Raw genomic sequence first — 19,818 nt, 5'->3', positions numbered from 1 at the left:
AGCAATTCCTGTAAGCAGCAGGGTTGGATGCTCAGTTTTACTGACATTTTGTCATTGATTTCCTCTATTGCAGCTTATAGCTCAGCAGCAGATGAAGATTTTACAGAAAGCTCTAGAGGATCATGAAACCAGGATTGAAAACGCTAAAGATTTATGTGACACAGTTTTGAAGGTCTGGTGGATTGCACTTGTTAACAGAACACTCCCATTTTATGTCACACCAGGTGTCTATAAAGGCAGAAGACAGGTTGGCCCTTTCTCAGTTTGTGGGAGAAGTAATTAGTTTTGAAATCCGGGATCACATTCTCTTTGGATTATTTTCCCCACACATAGGAGGAATGCTAAGGTTTGTTTAAGCTGGGAAACTGATGACAGTGTTGGGGGCAGTGTTCTAGCACGGGAGCTGGTGACTGGAAATTTGCTTAGAAAGGAGCATACTGCATCACAGTGATGAGCTACTATTGACCTCCCGTGACATTTCGATGGAAATTGGCAAGTCTGGGGATCCTTCTGGTTTTCTTTGACTCGTTTGGATTGGACAGGTCGGTAAAACAAGCAATGGGCAAGGGTAGGTTTTATTTTCTTTCATGCTGAGTGTTTTGCAGTCTTCCGACATCAGCCTTGTTCTTGAGTATTGGTGGTCGTGTATTTCAAGAGCTCCCCAAGAGATGTGGGGAATGACAAAGCTGGCAGAGGATTAACCCTCTTTGAACTGAGAGCTGCGAGCTGGCAATGGTACCCTTGCTGAAGCTCTAGGTCCTGAGTGACCTCTATATATCCAGGAGTTGAAGCAGCCCTTCAATGGGAATTCTTTTTGATGCTCTCATTTAAATAGGCTATGAAATAATCTCTCCTCATATCTGATTCAGATGCCTTAACTAAAGTGCTCAGTGTGCCAAGGTAAAGTAAATGTTTTTCAAGATGCTATCGAGAAGCTAGGGTCTGTCTTTGCTGAGCAAGCATGAGTACCCCAGTTAGTACCCTAGTGTATATCCCCAGCAGCCACGTGTCCTCCAGGCACGGCAACAGGTGCCTATAACCCCAGAGTGGTGAGGGTGGAGAGAGACACAAGGAGCCCTGGGGCTTGTGGGACCACCAGTACAGCCAAATTGGAAAACCCTGTGTTTAGTGAGAGACCCTGCCTCAAAAAGTCATGTGGTGAGCGGTTCAGGAAGGCGCAGGCACACGGGAGCACACACGTATGCGTGCAAACATGTACATGTGAAGGAAATCACTTTGAGTGTTTTTTTTTTTTTTTATCACCTCTGGTCTCCACACCCAAGCACACATACATGGACACCCTCTGGCACACACCCATGCACACAGAAAAGTAAAACTGAATTTTCAAGACCTTGGGGGCCATCTACATACATCCAGTCCTTTAGGAAGAGCTTAAGGAAAGGGAACATGCAGCTCTAGTGCAGCTGAATACTGCTTGGGAACTGGTTGGAAGAACTGACCAGAAAGGCTTGCTTCTAACTGTGAGTGCTCAATGTGAGTAGCACCACAGAGGGAGCCTTGTGACTGGGCCTCTCTGGCTTCCCAGGTGGTCCCTGCCCTTCTGCCCTGTGCTCTGCTGCCTCTCTCACTCTCTTGATCTCCCTCTGCTTCTCCACTCAGGCTTCCTTCCTTTCCTAGTCCTTGGCTCTGGCTCTGAGGGACTGTTGCTCGGAAACATGGTCTTTCCCTCTTCCAGATTTCCCAGTGGCCTTCCTTCTTAATTCTCTCTGCTTCCTGTGTCCTCTGCACAACATGCCCGCTCCACCACCACCACCACCCCAGCCTCTTGACAGCTTCACTGGCTGCCTGCTTCCCTCTGTCCATTTTGTCTTCCCTCCTCCCAGTGCACCAGCTTCCCCTGAAGTGGCTCCTATTCCGTGTCCATGCTTTGCTTCTGCTCTTTGCCCAGAAAGCTCCCCGCGCCTTGTCTTCCCTCAGGAAATCCTATGTTTTTGCGGCTTGAAGTCACCATTTGTGTCCTTTTCAGCCGGGAGCCCAGCAAGCTCCCCTTCCATACCTGTTTTCAGCTAGTGTGCATGTCATCTGTTCCCAAGCTGCTCTGGGCCCTGAGAATAGGGCAGAGACCGAACAGGCATTTTGCAATTCCTGGACAGAGGGTGACACAGTTCTTTCTCCTCTGTGTCCACCACTGCAGTGTTCTTTGAGAGATCAGAGGGGTTTGAGTCCCCGCTTGAGCTTTTCTTAGATTGAAGGGTCATGGGATTGTACACTGTGTCTTCCTCTGAAAAATCACATTCCATGGACATAGTGAATGGCTCCTTCCTCTGGGAAAACCTTGGGGGTCTCCAACGTGGGCCTGTGCCTCGTTTTCCATGTCTGCTCCGTGGGACCTTTTAACTGATCCTCCACCCATTTTCCGAGATAAGTGCCTTAGCTGTTGTTGTCCCACAAGGGCACCACCTTAAAATGTGGCACTGGAGCTTTTTTTGGAGTGGCTAATTAGGTGTGTGTGAAGTAGCCACTGTTCTTACTTTGAATTCATAACAAGCCTCCTTTGGATATGCAAAGTCGGTTCTTTTAAAATTAAATGAGGTGAGGTGTCAAGCCAAGCCAGGGCTTTGTGCTCAAGCAGAGTTTTGTTTGTTTGTTTGTTTGTTTGTTTGTTTCAGAAAGCCAAGGACTTGAGTGAACATCGCAAAGCTTTTATTGGTGGTGAAGAAAGTGAAGTGAAGAAAGAAATCTCCAAGGCGCAGGACAGAGTTATCATGGAAACTGTAAGTCCTGTGTCTGTAATGCCGTGTGCCTCGGGATGGCTTCCTACGGGCAGAGATGGAATAACAATTCCCTAATTCTCCATTTCCAAACAGCAAGAGCAAGATGTGTCTGTTGTTGAAACATACCTTCAATCCCTGGTCCTTGACCACTCTGAAGAAACCATCTGAAGCTCACGTAGAGGACGCACAGGGAGCATTAGCCGTGCTAAGAGGACGTTAGTAGCAGTCAGTGCAGCTCCTTTCTCTTTACTTTGCTTGTTAGAAATATGACTGAGACTCTGTTAGCCATTAAGTGAACCCCCAACAGTTCTGTGAGTAGCAACAGTTCAGTGTGGATCCTCTAGCCCCTGACAGCAAGGGAGATGCATTCTCCCCAGCAGTGGCACTCTCATTTTGCAAGAAAATGTCATTTGATTTTACGATTGGCTTCTTTGGTTCCCTGTCACTTGCCCAAAGTGAATGTTACCTTTCTTATTTCAGGAAGAAATAAATAACGGTGGGATCCATTTTTCTGTGCGTGCTTTCATTTATTCAGGAGGTCACAGAGCCAATTCCATTGCAAACGGGCCTTTACAGGAAAGCCAACCCAACATGTTCACTCAGACTTAAAACTGAGCACAACTCATGTTTTCCTGCCCAGATGTGCTAAACTGTTGACAGCGTTCCCACAGCAGAGCCAGATCTTACCGTGTTGGGTGTGAGCTTGCAGTGGGGCTGTGGCATTTCCCAAAGACTCGTTTCTAGGCTGTATTCAACACTGGTTGGAAGACACCTGCCCTTATCTTTGGTCACAAACATTTTATCATCGATGAATATCTGCATGAGCATTTACAGTTTCAGAATTTTAGATGGGTGTTTCCAGGAGCAATTTTTATAGTGCTTCTATTATTCATATTATTTACTCAGCTTGGATGTGGAATTGTACACATAGGCCTCTAACTCTAAAAATTAAAGATTTCCTATTTTTTCCCTTATTTTTTTCCCTGTGCTGTTTTATAAAGTCTTGAAAACCTTTTTTTCTGAATCCATTTGAAGTTGTCTTTAATATATCCTTTATTCATACTCTTTGTGTAGCTTACTATTAAAAAGAAAACCCATCTCCCAAAACTGATTTCCATATTTCCCCCATATTCCTCATTTCATGTGTCTGTATTATCCATTCTTCTCTTCTTTTGTATATTTTTAAAATTGATTTATATATGTGAAATTATCCTTAGTTTTACAATTGAATGTTCTTCATGATTTCATTACCACATATGTATATCTGCATATCTGCATACTGTATATATATATACCAAGCCACCAGGCTTCAACCCTTTTCATTCTTCCAAATATGCCATCTTCCAAAATCACCTCTTTCCAACAGTCTTCTCTTCTGTTTTCAGGTCCTGTAAATTATTACTTTTTTTCTCCACATATGAATGATAATATATTGTACTTGTGTTTCTACGTCTGGCTTTTTTTCCCTCTTAGTATCCTACAGTTCCATCCATTTGCTTACAAATGGCAGAATTTCATTTTCTTCATAAGCTGGGGGAGGCTTCAAATATGTATGCATTTATGTAATTTTTTTTTTTGCCTTCATGAGTTGTCCACTTATGTTGTCTGTTTTTGCTTTTCTATGTCTCCTCTACTTGAATGGTCCTATGAAGTTGTTAGTTTCCTTTGTGGCAGGGGAGGGAAAGACAGAGTATGGTGAGTTTGCAGGGAACTGGGCAGATAGAAGCGATGGTGTCAGTGCTTAGACTGATGGGTACAGGCCTGAGCTGCTCCAAGTTATGGCCTCAACTGAATTTGGGAGGGGTGGCCAAACATTGCAAATGAATGGGCAACTGCAGCCGTTTGAAGTAAGAAGTGGAAGGCAGCTATGGCATTCTTGCCCAGAGCATACAGAGAGGTTTCCAACTCCAGTCACAGGTCACAGGAACGATGTTTCAGATTCTGTCCGGCCATCATACCTATATGCAAATGATAGCCTGTGGGAGGAAACCAGTTGCCAAACAAATATGCTGAGGGTGGGACTTGGATAGCCAAAAATTGAAGGAAGGGCAAGCAGAGTGTCAGACCATTCGGCAAGTAACAGTCTGTAGGGTAGAGTTTAGCTTTAGGGATAGGGCCTCATGTACAAAACCTCAATCCCAGGGCAGGCAAAGCCATAGATGTTGGAGCATTCCAGGCACTGGCACACAGGTTATATCTTATTCACATCCAGTGCCAGGCAAACCTCCTGGCAGATCTTGCTGATGAATAATGATTAATAAAGGTTAATAATGAGTCATAATCCTCCATGACCCTAGGCCCCACATGCCACTGTTCTGTTCTGTTCACGTCTGCGTCCCCAGCCAGAAGGCCGCCTTTGCACGTGGGTCGTCTCTGCTCTGTGGTCTCCTATGAGAAGGCCATCTTTCTGATGCAGCTGGCCAGGCTGGCCCTGCATGCGTGTTCAGGGCCAAGAGGTGCATCGTGGGTACCCCCATCCAGGTCCCCCCTGTCTGTTCCTCCACCACCCCTGCCTGCCTTCCACACCTGCACCCCGAACGCCACTGTGTTGCCGCACTAGGCCACCCTGACCTTCTTCCCCTACCTTCCACTCACTCCCACCTCATGCCCAAAGGAAAAAGTAGGGAAACCAGCCTGTAGGTCACCCGCACCCCAGCACCACTCCCACCCGCTGTGTTCCTCCAACTAGGCCCACCTCACCCTCTGCCCCCACCGCCGCCCTCACCCCCACCCCCAGCCCCACCCCGTGCCAAAGGAAAAGCCAGGGAAGCAAACCTATGGGCTTCTCGAACCAAAGCTTTAATAAGAGCACAACAGGGAGAAGGAAGGGACGAGGCTGACCAGCCTCGCCGGGCTGTCTGTGGGAAAGTTTGGGCGGGATGAACCGGGATGAACCGATGCTCGGTGGATGGACTGGGGCGGTGGGCAGGTCAGCAACCCGGAGCCAGCCAGCAGCAGCAACAGCAGCAGGTAGTAGCTAGCGTCGACGTCGACGCCCACGATGAGGGCCGCCACCCGGGGCCACCTGGGAGATGGTGGCGAACTGGAACAGTTGGCTGAGCTGCGTGTTATTGTAGACAGTCACGTCCAGCAGCTCCGGGGTGATGAGCCTCTGTGCGCCTCGGCGTTGGGCCTCATTGCCTGCCAGCTCCAGCAGCCTGCGGGTCAGGAACTCCAGGATGGCGGTCAGCAAGATGGGCACCGTTTCGCTCAGCCGCCGGGCATGGCCGCTCTCCCGAAGATGGTGTTCCACCAGGCTCACAGAGAAGGTCAGCTCGGCTCTGGAGGTGCGGGAGCGGCGAGACGACGACGACGACGACCCTCGACGGCTGCCCTGTCTGGTCCTGGGCATGTTGGCCTCGGAGCGCGACCTCACCTCACAGGCTGGTTCCGCTCCACCTGGCTGCTCTCTGCTGGCCGGCTGGGCTCTGGGCCTCCAGGCTGATCCCAAGGGCCCCCTCTGCGTCTGGCTGCGTATCCTAGCGACCCCTCACGGTCGAAGTTCACTCTTCTGTGCTCCCACTCCAGCTCCCACTGATGACGTGTGGTGTGTGACGGCTCCCAGCCAGCCCTCGCTAGGGGCGCTGTCGCCACCTTGACACCTTGGGCTGCTCAAGGAGCCTTCTAGGAAAGACAAAGACGTCGGGGGGGAGGGGGGAGCAACTCAGTGGTGCCATTGCGAACCAAGCCCTTCACAACCCTCGGCTTCTAAGGTACTTTCACCGTGCCTACCCGTTAAGCGTGAGCTCGTTGTCCCTGCCTTCCCCACCACCGCCCACCACCCACCCCACGCCCCACCCAGGATCCCAGTCACCGCTGTAAACCTGAGGGGTTTTTCCCTTTTCCTGCCGGAGACTTAAACTCGGAGCTCCAAGCATCCCGAGCAAATCCAGAGCTACAGGCTTTCCTGGCCCTGGGCCCCTTAGCCACTACTCTGCTTTCTGCCGCGTCAGCTCATCTCTGAGTTGGACAGCTCTTGTAGGTGGAATCATTCGGCAAACTGTCCTCTTGAGTGTACCTGTGTCTGTCCGTTTCACTTAGCATCCTGGATTCATGATGTTTCACCCACAGTACACAGTTCCTTGTGTCTCACCTCGCCTATGTAGCGGCTTGAACCAGTGCTCCTCCATTCCTTTCCACACCCGAATAATAGTCCACTGTATGCTAACAAGTCTTTTGTAGAATATTATTTTAAGCTGTGTTACTCTTGTTTGTGTCGCATGGATCCTAAAGAGTCTTATTAATAAAACCAACCCAGGCCAGGTATTGGGGTGAACACTGAATGATCAGAGAAACAGAACAAGCCACAGCCACAGCCACGTCACCTTGCCAGTTTCTCAGCTCATCCTGTTTCCTCGGACTGGAAGCCTCTGAGTCCTCATCCAAATGAATCTCAGCCGAATTGCTGCTCAAAAGCCTAAAGCTTAACCAGCCAAATGCTTCTAGTTTCTCGTCTTCACGCCTTATATATCTTTCTGCTTTCTGCCATCACTTCCTGCGATTATTATGCCTGGCTATTTCCAGTGTGGCCTTGAACTCGCAGAGATCCATGCCTCCAGAAGGCTAGAATTAAAGGTGTGAGTGCCACCACTTTCTAGCCTCTGTAGCTAGTGGCTGTTCTGTTCCCTGACCCCAGATAAGTTTATTACGGTCACACAATATTTTGGGGAACACAATACCACCACATCTCCCCCCCCTTTTGTTGTATAAAATTTTAAAAAGCTTATAACTAATGCAAGGAAAACTACATCCAATAAGCACATACAATATATACAGTCAAGAATTACATTGACGATGTCTAGTCCATTAACATTTGAAAGACTCAGACCAATAACTCCATTAATATATAACAACGTCCAGTCCATTTGCATTTGATAAACTCAGACAAAAAAATCATTACTTATCCTATTTAAAACAAGTAGTTCCTTTTTATTTTATTTTTTTTTTTTAATTTTTTTTTCCGAGACAGGGTTTCTCTGTGTAGCTTTGCGCCTCTCCTGGAACTCACTTGGTAGCCCAGGCTGGCCTCGAACTCACAGAGATCCGCCTGGCTCTGCCTCCCGAGTGCTGGGATTAAAGGTGTGCGCCACCACCGGTAGTTCCTTTTTAAAAGTAGATTTAATAATTGCCCTTTTTATCTTATCATATCCATATTCTCTCTCTTCTTTTCATAATACATTCAATAGTCTTCTACTTTTTGTCATTTAAATATCTTCCCCTTTTTCTTTTTAGAGTAGATTCAACGATCTACCGATTCATCCTATTATTTCTTTATCTTTTTTCTCAGAGTATATTCAATGATCTACCACACTTTTGTTTCAAATTTTCCTGGTGGTTTCAGTTTTAATTGTTCTTTGAAGATGAGCCTGATGGATTTACAAAAACATTACGTGTGTGTGTGTGTGTGTGTGTGTGTGAGAGAGAGAGAGAGAGAGAGAGAGAGAGAGAGAGAGAGAGAGAGAGAGAGAGAGAGAGAGAAGGGGGGGAGGGTGACACACTTGGTATCTTCTGTCACCCCCCCTTTTTTTTTCCACACAGGATGTGAAATTTATTACTGAACATGATTTAGTAAGGTAGAGGAGGGCACCACAGTAGACAACCTCAGGAGTGCAGGGCCCGCCAATGCCCAGCAGACCATGATTGGTGGTGTATTTAACCCCTCAGCCATCAGGGATGCTTCGCTTCTCAGTGTCCATGTCTTCAGATCAATCTGCATTCAACTTAGCAAAGACCCACCTCTTTGAACTTGTGGGTCTGGAGAGAGACAGATGAAAAAAAAAAAAAACTCAGTGAAAATGATCAGGGCAAGAAAGTGGGAGGAAGGGGCTTAATAACATCACTTGCCCTCTGGCAGTCAGAGAGCTTGAAGTTGGCTTTCAACTTTCAACATAGGGCCTCCATTAAATGTTCCTTATTCTGAAGCGTGATTCAAGTGGACACGATGGCCTGGACAATGAGAACCCTGGCCATGGTAAGCTGAGGCACCACAAATACCTGTCTGGAGCCTAGACTGAGCACAACATTGAGAACAGAGCCTTGAAAAGCCATCAGAAAATTGTCTCCCAGGTCCCTTAGGGTAGCTCATGTAAGCAATAGGGTGAATTCACTCCAAAAGAGTGTGCCGTTAACAACCATTGCACACTAGGCCCCCATGAGGAAAGGGACCTACCTGGTCAGCTTAGTTGGGCTGTGGATTTACCTCATCTTTTAAGGCACAGCCTCTCAGTGAACATGGAACTCACTGATTTGGTCAGGCTGAGTGGCCAGGAGCTTTGGAGATGGATCCACCAGTCTCTGTCCTCCACCCCAGACATGCTGGCTCTGGGCTTAAAGAGTATTACTGTGCTTGCATTTTCCATGGGTGCTCGTGGTCTAAACTCATGTCCTCATGTTTGCAAGGCAAATACTTTACCCACTGAGCCATCATCCTTGCCCATCTTTAATTTTATGGTTGGTAACGTTAGTGTTACAAATGAATGACATTTATGGTGCCCTTTCCTCCCATGTACATATGTGTACAGATGATACACAGACTCACCATGTTTCTAACTTCTCCCACACTCTCAGATGCTGCATCTCACAGACCTTTTCACAGTCTATAATAGTTCTACTCTGGTCCATGGGTTTGATTTTTTTTTCCAGTTTTCATGTATGAAATAAAAGAGAACATGTGATACTTGGTGTATTTCTCTTACTGTTAATAACTCTTACATTCATTTGCCTGTGGAGAACAGGCTTTCCTTTTCTTGTCCCTCATGTGAATGTGCCATGGAAGGTATGTATTATATAATATATGCTGTATATAATATAGCATTTTCTTCATGCTGTCATGTGTTGATGGCCACCCAGGATACTTACTTGAGCTTGTACATGTCTCCTCTAACTAGAAGGCCACGTGTCTTGGTTAGTCTAGGTTGTCAACTCGGCTGGATTGACAAGATGCCTGGAGTGAGATTAGGGAAGCTCACTTCTGGTGTGCCTGTTAAAGCATCATTTTCAGAGAAGACTGATTCACAGTAATCCAGCATGTGGATACTCCATACAGTAGTCTGGGAGCCCAGGCAGAATTAAAGAAAATTAAGAGAAAGCCTGCCAGGGCAGCCTAGCTCCATCCTTCCTGAGCTAGTGCATGTAGCACTGTCACCATCGCCCATGGCCACCAGATTCCAGAGCCTCCAGCTGTCCAATGAAGATGCACAGCAGCTAGGCTCCAGGGAGCTCCCAGGCCTGGATTGGGGCTGCATCATTTGTCCTCCTTGAGTTGAGGCTTTCAGCTTGTCCATTTAGTTGATACTGAATTATCCCACTCTCCAGCATGCACAAAGTCATTTTTAGACAACCCAGCCCCCAATTGGGTAAGACATTCAATGAATTCCACCCACCCCATGTACTTGCATGTGGTGTGTGTGTGTGTGTGTGTGTGTGTGTGTGTGTGCGCATACATTTTTCTATTGACTCTACCTGGAGAACCCTGACTTACACAAAGTTATGCATGTAGTTGCCAAGATTTCAGATACTGTCAGCTATGATTTCAATGTGCCAGGTGTTTTTTTCTTCTGTATCCATAGTCGTGTTCATTCTAGAGAATCACTCTACTGCAAACCTGTACCTCCAGCCCTCGGTCACCCTTTCATTGAGTAGGTTTTCCGTCCTCAACAAGCAGCTCTCTCGTTTGGGTTGGTTTGCCATGGAGAGACATTTGATCCTATTAGTATTCCAGGGATCCTGTCACTGCCCTCCATATTTGTTTGTTTCCCTTTATTGCTGTCTGAATGTAATATTCCAAAGAACTTGTGTACAAGCTCTGATGTCCCTTCTCCTATTCTGTTCTTGGGGCTTTCCAATGAGATTTTAAAATTTGACTTACTCCGGCCTTTTGGAACTGTTACTCACTCGTGTTTCTCCCTTTTCCTGAAGTGCTGAAGAATCAACCCGGAGTGTCAGAATAGCTAGGCCGCCATTGTACCACTGAACTACATCCCTGGCTGAACTGTATATTTTGTTTCAAACCAGAGTTTATAGGTGAGGTTTTTTTTTCTTTATCTTCCTTTTCTCATTCCTTTCCTCTTCAAAAAACCTCTTTCAAAAATAATCGTATAAAATATACCAATTATTGAATTTCACTGTGATAAGCTGTGATCATGCTCACTCACGCTTGCTTGTACCTTTACTTTCCTTCCCATCTCTCCCCCTCCATCAGTCTCCTTTTTCTTTCCCTAGAGGTCCCTGTTGATGGGGGTGGTGAGTTCTTCCCTTCCCATGTCAGGATGAGCTGGTGCTAGTGGCTCCACAAACTTAGGTGGAAACAGCATATTAGAGGAGGCAGAATGGAGGAGCAGCTAGGAAAACCCAGCCCTGTCTCCTCAGGCAGACTTCAAGGAGAAGTGACTAAATGGAAAGTGGCCTTTCAGTTTCCACTGTCCATTTCAACCTCAAAGGCAGGACCACCTTAGATGGCGCATTACTGCTTATAAATGGTATTAATAAGATTTTAAATGAGAAGTACAAAAATGAGATGGTGATTAAAAACATTCTTCGGTATTCTGCTTGCTTGATTTTTCTATGCAATGTATTTCTTTTGGTAATGTCTCCTCATAGGGTAACTAAATTGAGCTGTGTTTCCTAGCGGTGAATGAATTTGACTTTTTATGTGGGTGCCAAATTACAGTTGGATTTTATTAAGCAGAATAAAACGTGCTTGCAACCGAGTAATGTTCTGGCTGTGTTAAATTTAAATGTCTCAAGGCATTGGTCTTGTAATAGACAGCTGTGTTCAATGTGATAGGAAAAAAAAAGTCCATCTTACATTGATGATAATGTATGAATTTACTGGATAGGGTTCACTATTCTTGTGTACTGATATCATTGGTGGGACAAAGTAGAGAACAACAAAATATCGTCTACTTAATTCTCTGATGGTAGTGTATATATATCATCCTCATTGAATGTATTCTTCAGAAAGAGAAAACAAAGGGAAATCTCTTCTTGGCAGGAACACAAACACTTGTGGAATATTTATAAAATGAGCAGAGTCATCATCTTGAGTTACATAGCTGTTGGCGAGCCCCACGGACTCCAAATGGATACTCCCCAACTCATGATCCCATGGACCGGCCTGATTAAACTCAGCCAGGGCTTTGGTGGAATATCTCAGTGGTTAAGAGCACTTGCTCTGTGAGTATGAGGTCCTGAGTTCAAAGCCCCAGCACCCATGTAGAAATACAGACATGGCTGCATGTGCCTGTAATTCCAGAGTGGGAGACAGTTGAATCCCAATAGGGCAGTGGCCAGGCAGCCTAAACAAAACATCTAGCTTTTGCTTCATTTGAAAGACCTTTCAAGGCAGTAAGTGGCAAAGCTGTGGAGAAAGCCATGCGATGTCCTGCTCTAGCCTCTGCATGCACACCAGACATGTATGCATAAATATACTACTGCATACACATGCAAGAAAAGAAAACTCAGTGGGTCAGAGCACAAACGGTCATGAAAGTGGGAATGGAATTTTTAGGGGGCTTCAGGGCTGACAGAAGATAGAGGGAGATAAAAGCAGGTTGGATGAGAGTAATCAGAACATGTCAGAAATTGTCAAACAAACAAAAACAAACAAACAAACAAACCCAAAAACTTAATTTAACAGACAATGATTCATCCTGAATTGTGCAGAGGTAAGATCTGTGAAGTGACTTGTCTCCCAGCATGGGAGGAAGAAATACTGTTAAGACTACATAGTCTACTTCCATTTTCTGTTTCCCCTTAGAATATTTTAATTGCCATTTCCCCATCTTCCATCGATAGTGTTAGCAGGGAGGCAAGTCTGTTGTGCTTTGAAAGCATTTTATTCATATTGTGATGGAATACCACAGCATTCATTGCTATCATTCACAGGCAGAAACTTTAGACTATTCAGATTATGATTTTGAATATGAAGTTAACGATGGATGCAGATTGTGGTGGTTTGAATAAGATTGGCCGTCATAGGCTCATATATTTGAATGCTTAGGGAGTGGCATTAATGGGAGTGGCCTTGTTGGAGTAGGTATGGCCCTGTTGGAGAAAGTGTATCAATGGTGGTGGGCTTTGTCGGTTTCAAATGCTCAAGCCAGGCCTGGTGTCACTCTCTTCCTGCTGCCTGTAGAACTCTGCTCCTCCTCAGCATGGTGTCTGCCTGCATGCCACCATGCCCCTGCCATGATGATAATGGACTGAACCTCTGAAACGTTAAGCCAGCTCCAATTAAATGCTTTCTCCTTTATAAGAGTTGCCATGGTCATGGTGTCTCTTTGAAGCAATAAAACCTAACTAAGACATAGATCAAGAGACAGACAGAAAAACTCTCTTAGCATTAGGCTTAGCTTCTGAGGAATCCATTGTGTCAGAGTCTGAAGTGGCAGGGCTTTATGCAGTGGTTCAGGAGGGAAGGTAGATGGTATGAGCTTAGAGGGCCAAGCAGGATGGTGTAAGTGGCCGTTCTCTCTGGATTGCTTCTGTTCCGGGGAGAGATGCTAAGGTCATGGTTTAGGTGCTGGCATGTTGGTAGAGGCAGTAGGCAGAGCAGGTGCTGGCTGGAGGATGGGATAGAACATATGGGATTATATCCCAAGAGGAGGCACTTCATGATCCTTGTGCTGACAAATTGCAAGCAGTGTGTGTGTGTGTGTGTGTGTGTGTGTGTGTGTGTGTGTGTGCGTGCATGCGTGCTGCGTGTGCTTTCAGGGGTTGAGGGTTCAGAACAACCCAGTCCCAGAGCCATGGTGTTCATTATAGGACAGGCAGATGATAAAAACCTGTCAACATACTCCCTTATAGGAAGAGAAAGTCCATCAGATCTGGGGGAGCGATGAGTGGCTTGTCAAGTCTTTATGAAAAACCTTATACCCATACCCATACCTAATGCTGCAAAGTAGGAAACTTTCCCATTAGATGATTAGGAGTGGGGTAATTGTGCAGGGTATTTGTGTAGAAGTGGGTTTCTCAAATTTTGTAAATGTGGTTTTAAAGTCTGTTAAATGAGAAGACATTAAACGTGTTCTTCACCATTTTGTGTTAGTAGCTGCAGAGATGATGGCTCAGTGGTTAAAGTGCTTGAAAGGCAAGCATGGACACCTGGATGGGAGGTCAGTACACACACAAACAAACAAACAAAACAAACAACTAAAACAGGATTAGTGCCATATGCCTGGAAGCCCAGTGCTCAGAGGTGGAAAGAGGAAGATTCCAGGGACTTGTTGGCCAAACACCCTTGTCACTCTGGGAACTTCAGGTTGTCATTGATTCTGTATCAGAAACAGAAGGTGGAGACTGATAGAGCAAGACGCCCAGCATCAACTTCTGGCTCCTGCGTGAGCACCCACAGGTATACACATTCACATATGTGCACAAACACATGCATATACCACACAGAGACAAACCTGTCATGTTAAAGCATATTATAGAATCACGTTTTTTGTAAATTTCCCATTCTTCCTAAATGTTTATCTTTCATAGCATAGACCGTGTGAGGACAGATCACTTGCATTGGAGAGAAGAGCAGAGCCCAAATTCAGGTGGCCCAGACCAAAGTCCTGAGTTTTCTTGTCCTTGGGTGAAAAATGAAAGGTACCTGAACTTAGCATTTCTATTGCTGTGATGAAACACCACGAATAAAAGCAACTTGAGGAGAAAGGGGGTTCTTTCGCTTACATAAGTCAATCATGGAAGTCAGTTGGGGCAGGAACTCAAATCAGGGAAGGAACTGAGGCAGGAGCTGATGGAGTGGCCATGGAGGAGTGCTGCTTACTGTGTTGCTCAGCCTGCTTTCTTAGAGAAACCAGGACCACCATGCACGTCGGGGGGGGGGGACCTGTCACCCACAGTGGTCTGGGAACTCCCACATCAATCACTCATTAAGAAAAAGCCCTGTAGGCTTGCCTACAGCAGCAATCTTTGGCTCTGGCTCGTGTCGAGTGGCCATAAAATTAGCCAGTACAGTGGCCATTTGATTCCATCCCCAAAATACTTTAGTACAGAACAGCTGTCCTTTGCCACTTCATAAGCCATAAAGTGATGGGATTCAGTCTTGAGCATCCATGGAGCTGACACTCATTCATAACTTTTCTTCCTTAATTTTCCCTTGCCTTTTATGATATCAATACCCGCCTTAGACTGCAAGTACTGTCTGTCATTAGAAAAAGAGACAACAGGTGTTTGGGACCACCAGATGGAGATGTTGAGCTGCTATTGCTAATGTCATCCTGGAAGTTCTGATAGCCACTAGGTGACAGGTTCTGTAATTAGTGGGCATTAGCCCATCCTGGAAACACCCTTCCTCCCAGGAGCACATCCCATGCCCACTAGTCACAGACAGACTTGCTCAGGCCTCGAGATTTGCCTAGATGTTCTTATTTTGCCATCTTCTCGTGGTCCTCACACAAGCTGCTCCAGGAAGCACACTGTGAGGAACTCTGGTGGCATGCATGAAATGGCAGTACTCACCTCAAGGGTCCTGGGAAAACCTAGGCCATGGAATTGATTTCATGAGCAGGCTCGTTGAAGGAGGGGGAGCTAGCAAACATACACATAAGAAGCTATGCAGAGAAAGTCTAAGACCAGACAGGAAAGTGATCCATAAAAGGAGACAGACAACACTGCTGATGGCCACCAAATGTCATATGAGGTGAAGGCCAAGAATGGCCATGCCATACCGGCCAATGAAGGCTTTTAAAGGCTGATTTCAAGGTTAGAACTCTCATGGGAGAGACCTGGAGCCAGGATTGGTTGGCTGTGGGATGAAGAGCACTCAGCAGGTCAGGAAATGCAGGCAAGGAGTAAGTATAGTTAGTTGACTCTTTGTAGTGGAGGAAGCACCCACGATGTGAATAATGCTGGTTGTGAAGGAGGAGCTATGATTTAAAGGTTAAAGAGACTAGAGAGCATGAAGTTGTGAATGAGAGGGACAGAACCAGTAAGGAGGCTGCTACTTTGATAGGAAAAGTGATTTCTAAAACTTTTAAGAAAAATCAAAGCCAGGCGGTGGTGGCGCACGCCTTTAATCCCAGCACTCGGGAGGCAGAGCCAGGCAGATCTCTGTGAGTTCGAGGCCAGCCTGGGCTACAAAGTGAGTTCCAGGAAAGGCGCAACGCTACACAGAGAAACCCTGTCTCAAAAAACCAAAAAAAAAAAAAAAAAAAAAAAAAAAAAAAAAAAAAAAAAAAAAAAAAAAAAATCAAAATGTGAGATGATTAATTGTGGTAAGCAAGGTCATCTGAAAAGGGTTGGTAGGCAAGGTGTTCCTAGAGACAATGTTTTCTTCTAGAGATAATCCAAATGGAAGGTCCCAGCCCTCCGGAGTATGCAGAAGGTTGGCAAAGGCCAGCATTGGACTAATGAATGCAGATTGACAAGGGACAGGCAAGGTAACCTGTTGCTATTCAGAAAATGCCTTGGGGGGCCTCCCAATACCAAATTTGATTCAATCATTCCCTTTCAGCATCAGAGAAACGGCATCCACAGAGCAATTAAAAGATTTAATGCCTGTTGTTAAGAACAGCACTGCTCTGCTTGTGATCAAGGACAGAACAGCTTCAGTAGATAAACAATTCAGGAGAGACCATAAAACAAGTATTTTGGCAAACTGCTATAAATGATCAAAGCTAAGATTACGAATAAACAGCATTGTAGTTGAAGGATTACTGGACAAAGGTGCAGATATAACAATGATTTCACCCAAATCTTGGCATCCAGATTGGCCTCTTCAGGAGATAGATATTCAGCTTTTGGGGACTGGAACTTTATCTCAGGTAAAACAAAACACAAGATGGGTCAAATGTATAGGGCCAGAGGACAGATAGGAAAATTAAAACCATATGTGGCTAACATAAGCATGAATTTATGGGGACAGGATTTGTTGTAGCAATGGAAAACACAGATTAACATTCCTCCAACCTCAGAAACAAACTGTGGTTCATATATTGTGCACCCCAATAAATTTATCTGAGGGGTCAGAGAACAGAACAGCCACTAGGTTAGACATAGAGGCCAGACAGTGGTGGCACACACACCTTTAATCCTATCACTCGGGAGGCAGAGATCCACCTGGGTCTCTGTAAATTCAAGGCTACACTGGAAACAGAGCCAGGCAGTGGTGGCACACACCTTTAGTCACAGCACTTTAGACCTCATGTCTTTGCTTGGGAAGGACACACACCTTTTATCCCAGGAAGTGATGTCAGGAAGCAGAAAGGTATATAAGGTGTGAGGACCAGGAACTAGAGGATTTTAAGCAGTTCAACTGAGACCCTCAGGGGTGAGGACTCAGAGGCTTTCAGTCTGAGAATTCGTTGGTGAGGTGAGGTTGGCTGTGGCTTGTTCTGCTTCTCTGATCTCTCAGTTTTCACCCCAGTCTCTGGCTCTGGGTTTTTTTTTTTAATTAATAAGACTGTTTGGAAATTCATCTTTCAACAAACCTTAAAAATAAATAATGCTTCTGAGAGAAATATTAAAAGGTATTATCAAGAACAGTCACAGACCATTCAGGTTGTACTATAGCAGGGCACAACAGCTGTTGGTCTTTCAAAGGTACCAACAGCTCTAGCTTTAAAATGGTAAACTGACAAACCTGTGTGGGTAGAACAATGGCCTCTGACATCAGAAACAAATTACAGGCACAAGAATAGCTGGTACAGGAGCAGGTAAATGCTCAACATATTGACGAATTGACCAGTCCTCAGAAATTGCCTTTATTTTCCATTAAAAAGACATCTGGATAATGGAGAGTGGTAACAGATCTGAGAGCTGTAAATATAAGGTGATCCCACCAGTGGGCTCTTTTCAGCCTGTTATTCCATTGCCTTCTGCATTACCAAAGGGATGGTCTATTATAGTGACTGATTGAAAAGACTGATTTTTTTAAACTATACCTTAACAAGAACAGGATAGAGAAAAATTTGCCTTCACGGTTACCACTTGAAATAATTCTCAACCTGTTAAAAGGTACCATTGGAGGGTCTTGCCACAAGGAATGTTAAACAGCCCCACTTGTGTCAATATTTTGTACAACAGCTGTTATAAATGATTTGTAAACAGTTTCCCTCAATCTATAATTTACCATTATATAGATGATATCTTACTGGCTGACTCTATGTTTGACCAAATAAAGAGAATTTTGCCATGTTGGGTATTAAAAATTGCTCCTGCAAAAATACAAAGAAGAGATTCTATTAATTGTCTAGGATATAAGATAGGTTTACAGAAAATTCAACCACAAAAAGTACAAATCAGTCCAAAAAAAAACCTATTAGCTGAGGCTGAGAGAGAGAGAATTGGCTCTGGTAGAAAAGAAATTACAGGTTGTACATGTGGATCACTTGGATCCAGAGCTTGATTGTATTCTAGTCATTTTACCTTCTGCTCATTCTCCTTCAGGGATTCTTATGCAGATAGGAGATAGTATCTTAGAATGGATATTTTTAGCACACAGAATAAAAAAATTAAAGACCTATGTAGAAAATTATTTCTAAATTGATTTTGAAAGAAAAATGAAACTTTGTCAATTAGCAAGGAATACACCCTGCAGAAATGGTAGTTTCCTTTTACTGATGTTGAGATTGTCTCATTGTAGGCAGAAAATGAACACAGGCAAAGAGCTTGCCATAATTTCTTGGGAGAGATTAGCAACAAACATCCCCAAAGCAAGAGACTTCAGTTTATAGAAAGAACTAATCGGATTCTCCCTCATATAGTGAAGGGGACACCAATTTCTGGAGCCCCTACATTCTATTCTGATGCAAATAAATCAGGAAAGGCAGATTATAAGTCAGGAAAAAATAAGTAAATTTGCTCAAAGCCCTTATGATTCTGTTAAAAAATCAGACTTATATGCTATTCTCGTGGAATTATTAGATTTTCCAGAACTCTTAATATAGTTATGGACTCTCAATATGCAGAAAGAGTTGTTTTACATATTGAAATCACTGAACTTATTCCAGATGATTCAGAATTAACTTTGTTATTTATTTAATTACAACAAATAGTCAAAAATAGAAAGCACTCGTTGTATATAACACATACCAGATCCCATATGGGTCTACCAGGCCCTCAGCACAAGGCAATGATGAAATTGATCAGCTATTGGTAGGAAATGTACCAGAATGCCTCAGAATTTCATAAGAGACATCATGATAATAGCAAAGGTTTGAAGAAAGATTTTTCCATCACTTGGCAACAAACCCACAAAAGTATAAGGAAAGGTCATACTTGTTCTTTGTATAACCATAATCTAAATAACCTGCAGCAAGTAGCCCAAAAGGTACTCAAAGAAATGAAATTTGGCAAATGGATGAGTTTCATTTTGCAGAATTTGGAAAATTAAAGTATGTGCACCATATCACAGTTACATATTCAGGATTTCAATGGGCAACTGCTTTAAGTTCCAAAAAGGCTGACTCTGTAAATACACATTTATTATAAGGTATGGCCATTATGGGAATACACATACAAATTAAGAGTGACAATCTCCAGCATATGTCTCTAGTAAAATGAAACAGTTTTTGTTTTTGTTTTGGTTTGGTTTGGTTTGGTTTTGGTTTTTGTTTTGTTTTTGGTATCTCACAACATAAAGCATGCCACAGGTATACCACACAGTCCTACAGGACAAGCAGTTATAGAAGGATCTGATTGCACTTTAAAAAGATATACTTAATAAACAGAAAAGGATAATAAAGTCATCTCCCTTCCAGAGATAGATTATACTGAGCCTTATTAACTTTAAATTTTCTAAATGCTAATGAGAAAGGATTGACAGCTGCAAACAGGCATTGGATAGTAGAAAAAAAGTGCTGAATTAACTCAGCCTGTATATTTTAAAGATGTGTTGACCTCAGAATGGAGACCAGGATATGTGTTATATTGGGGAAGAGGTTTTGCTTTTGTTTCCATGGAGAAGAAAAGCTATGGATACCATCAAGATTAATAAAGATTAGGTTTGACAGGAGAGAACTCCTGATCTTATAAAGACTAACAAATGCCTTTCATTTGATCAGGTGTGAAAAAATAAAATATAATAATATTTTTGAATGGTAATTTGCCAAAGGCGCATTTGCCTTGCTGG

At 44.3% G+C, this 19,818-nt stretch overlaps 2 protein-coding genes, 1 long non-coding RNA gene and 1 other non-coding gene across 4 annotated transcripts in view; 2 read left to right on the top strand and 2 right to left on the bottom strand.

Annotated features, from left to right (window-relative positions):
• LOC114687207 (X-linked lymphocyte-regulated protein 5C-like) overlaps positions 1–19,818 on the top strand; it is a 96,335-nt gene that overhangs the window by 65,225 nt on the left and 11,292 nt on the right.
• On the top strand, positions 12–3,242 carry LOC119086697. The gene is made up of 3 exons (XR_005090037.1): positions 12–172; positions 2,631–2,735; positions 2,829–3,242. It is a non-coding gene; the product is annotated as an uncharacterized LOC119086697 (long non-coding RNA).
• Positions 5,662–6,640, bottom strand: LOC114689009 (histone H2A-Bbd type 2/3-like). Its single transcript, XM_028863464.2, has one exon. The coding sequence runs from the start codon at positions 6,085–6,087 to the stop codon at positions 5,713–5,715; it is 375 nt and encodes a 124-aa protein (XP_028719297.1). The 5' UTR covers positions 6,088–6,640; the 3' UTR covers positions 5,662–5,712.
• On the bottom strand, positions 8,789–8,928 carry LOC114689013. Its single transcript, XR_003733839.1, has one exon. It is a non-coding gene; the product is annotated as a small nucleolar RNA SNORA70 (small nucleolar RNA).

Source organism: Peromyscus leucopus, chromosome X (assembly GCF_004664715.2).
Source record: "Peromyscus leucopus breed LL Stock chromosome X, UCI_PerLeu_2.1, whole genome shotgun sequence".
Lineage (NCBI taxonomy): Eukaryota > Metazoa > Chordata > Mammalia > Rodentia > Cricetidae > Peromyscus > Peromyscus leucopus.
This window is presented reverse-complemented; position numbering and strand designations above follow the sequence as displayed.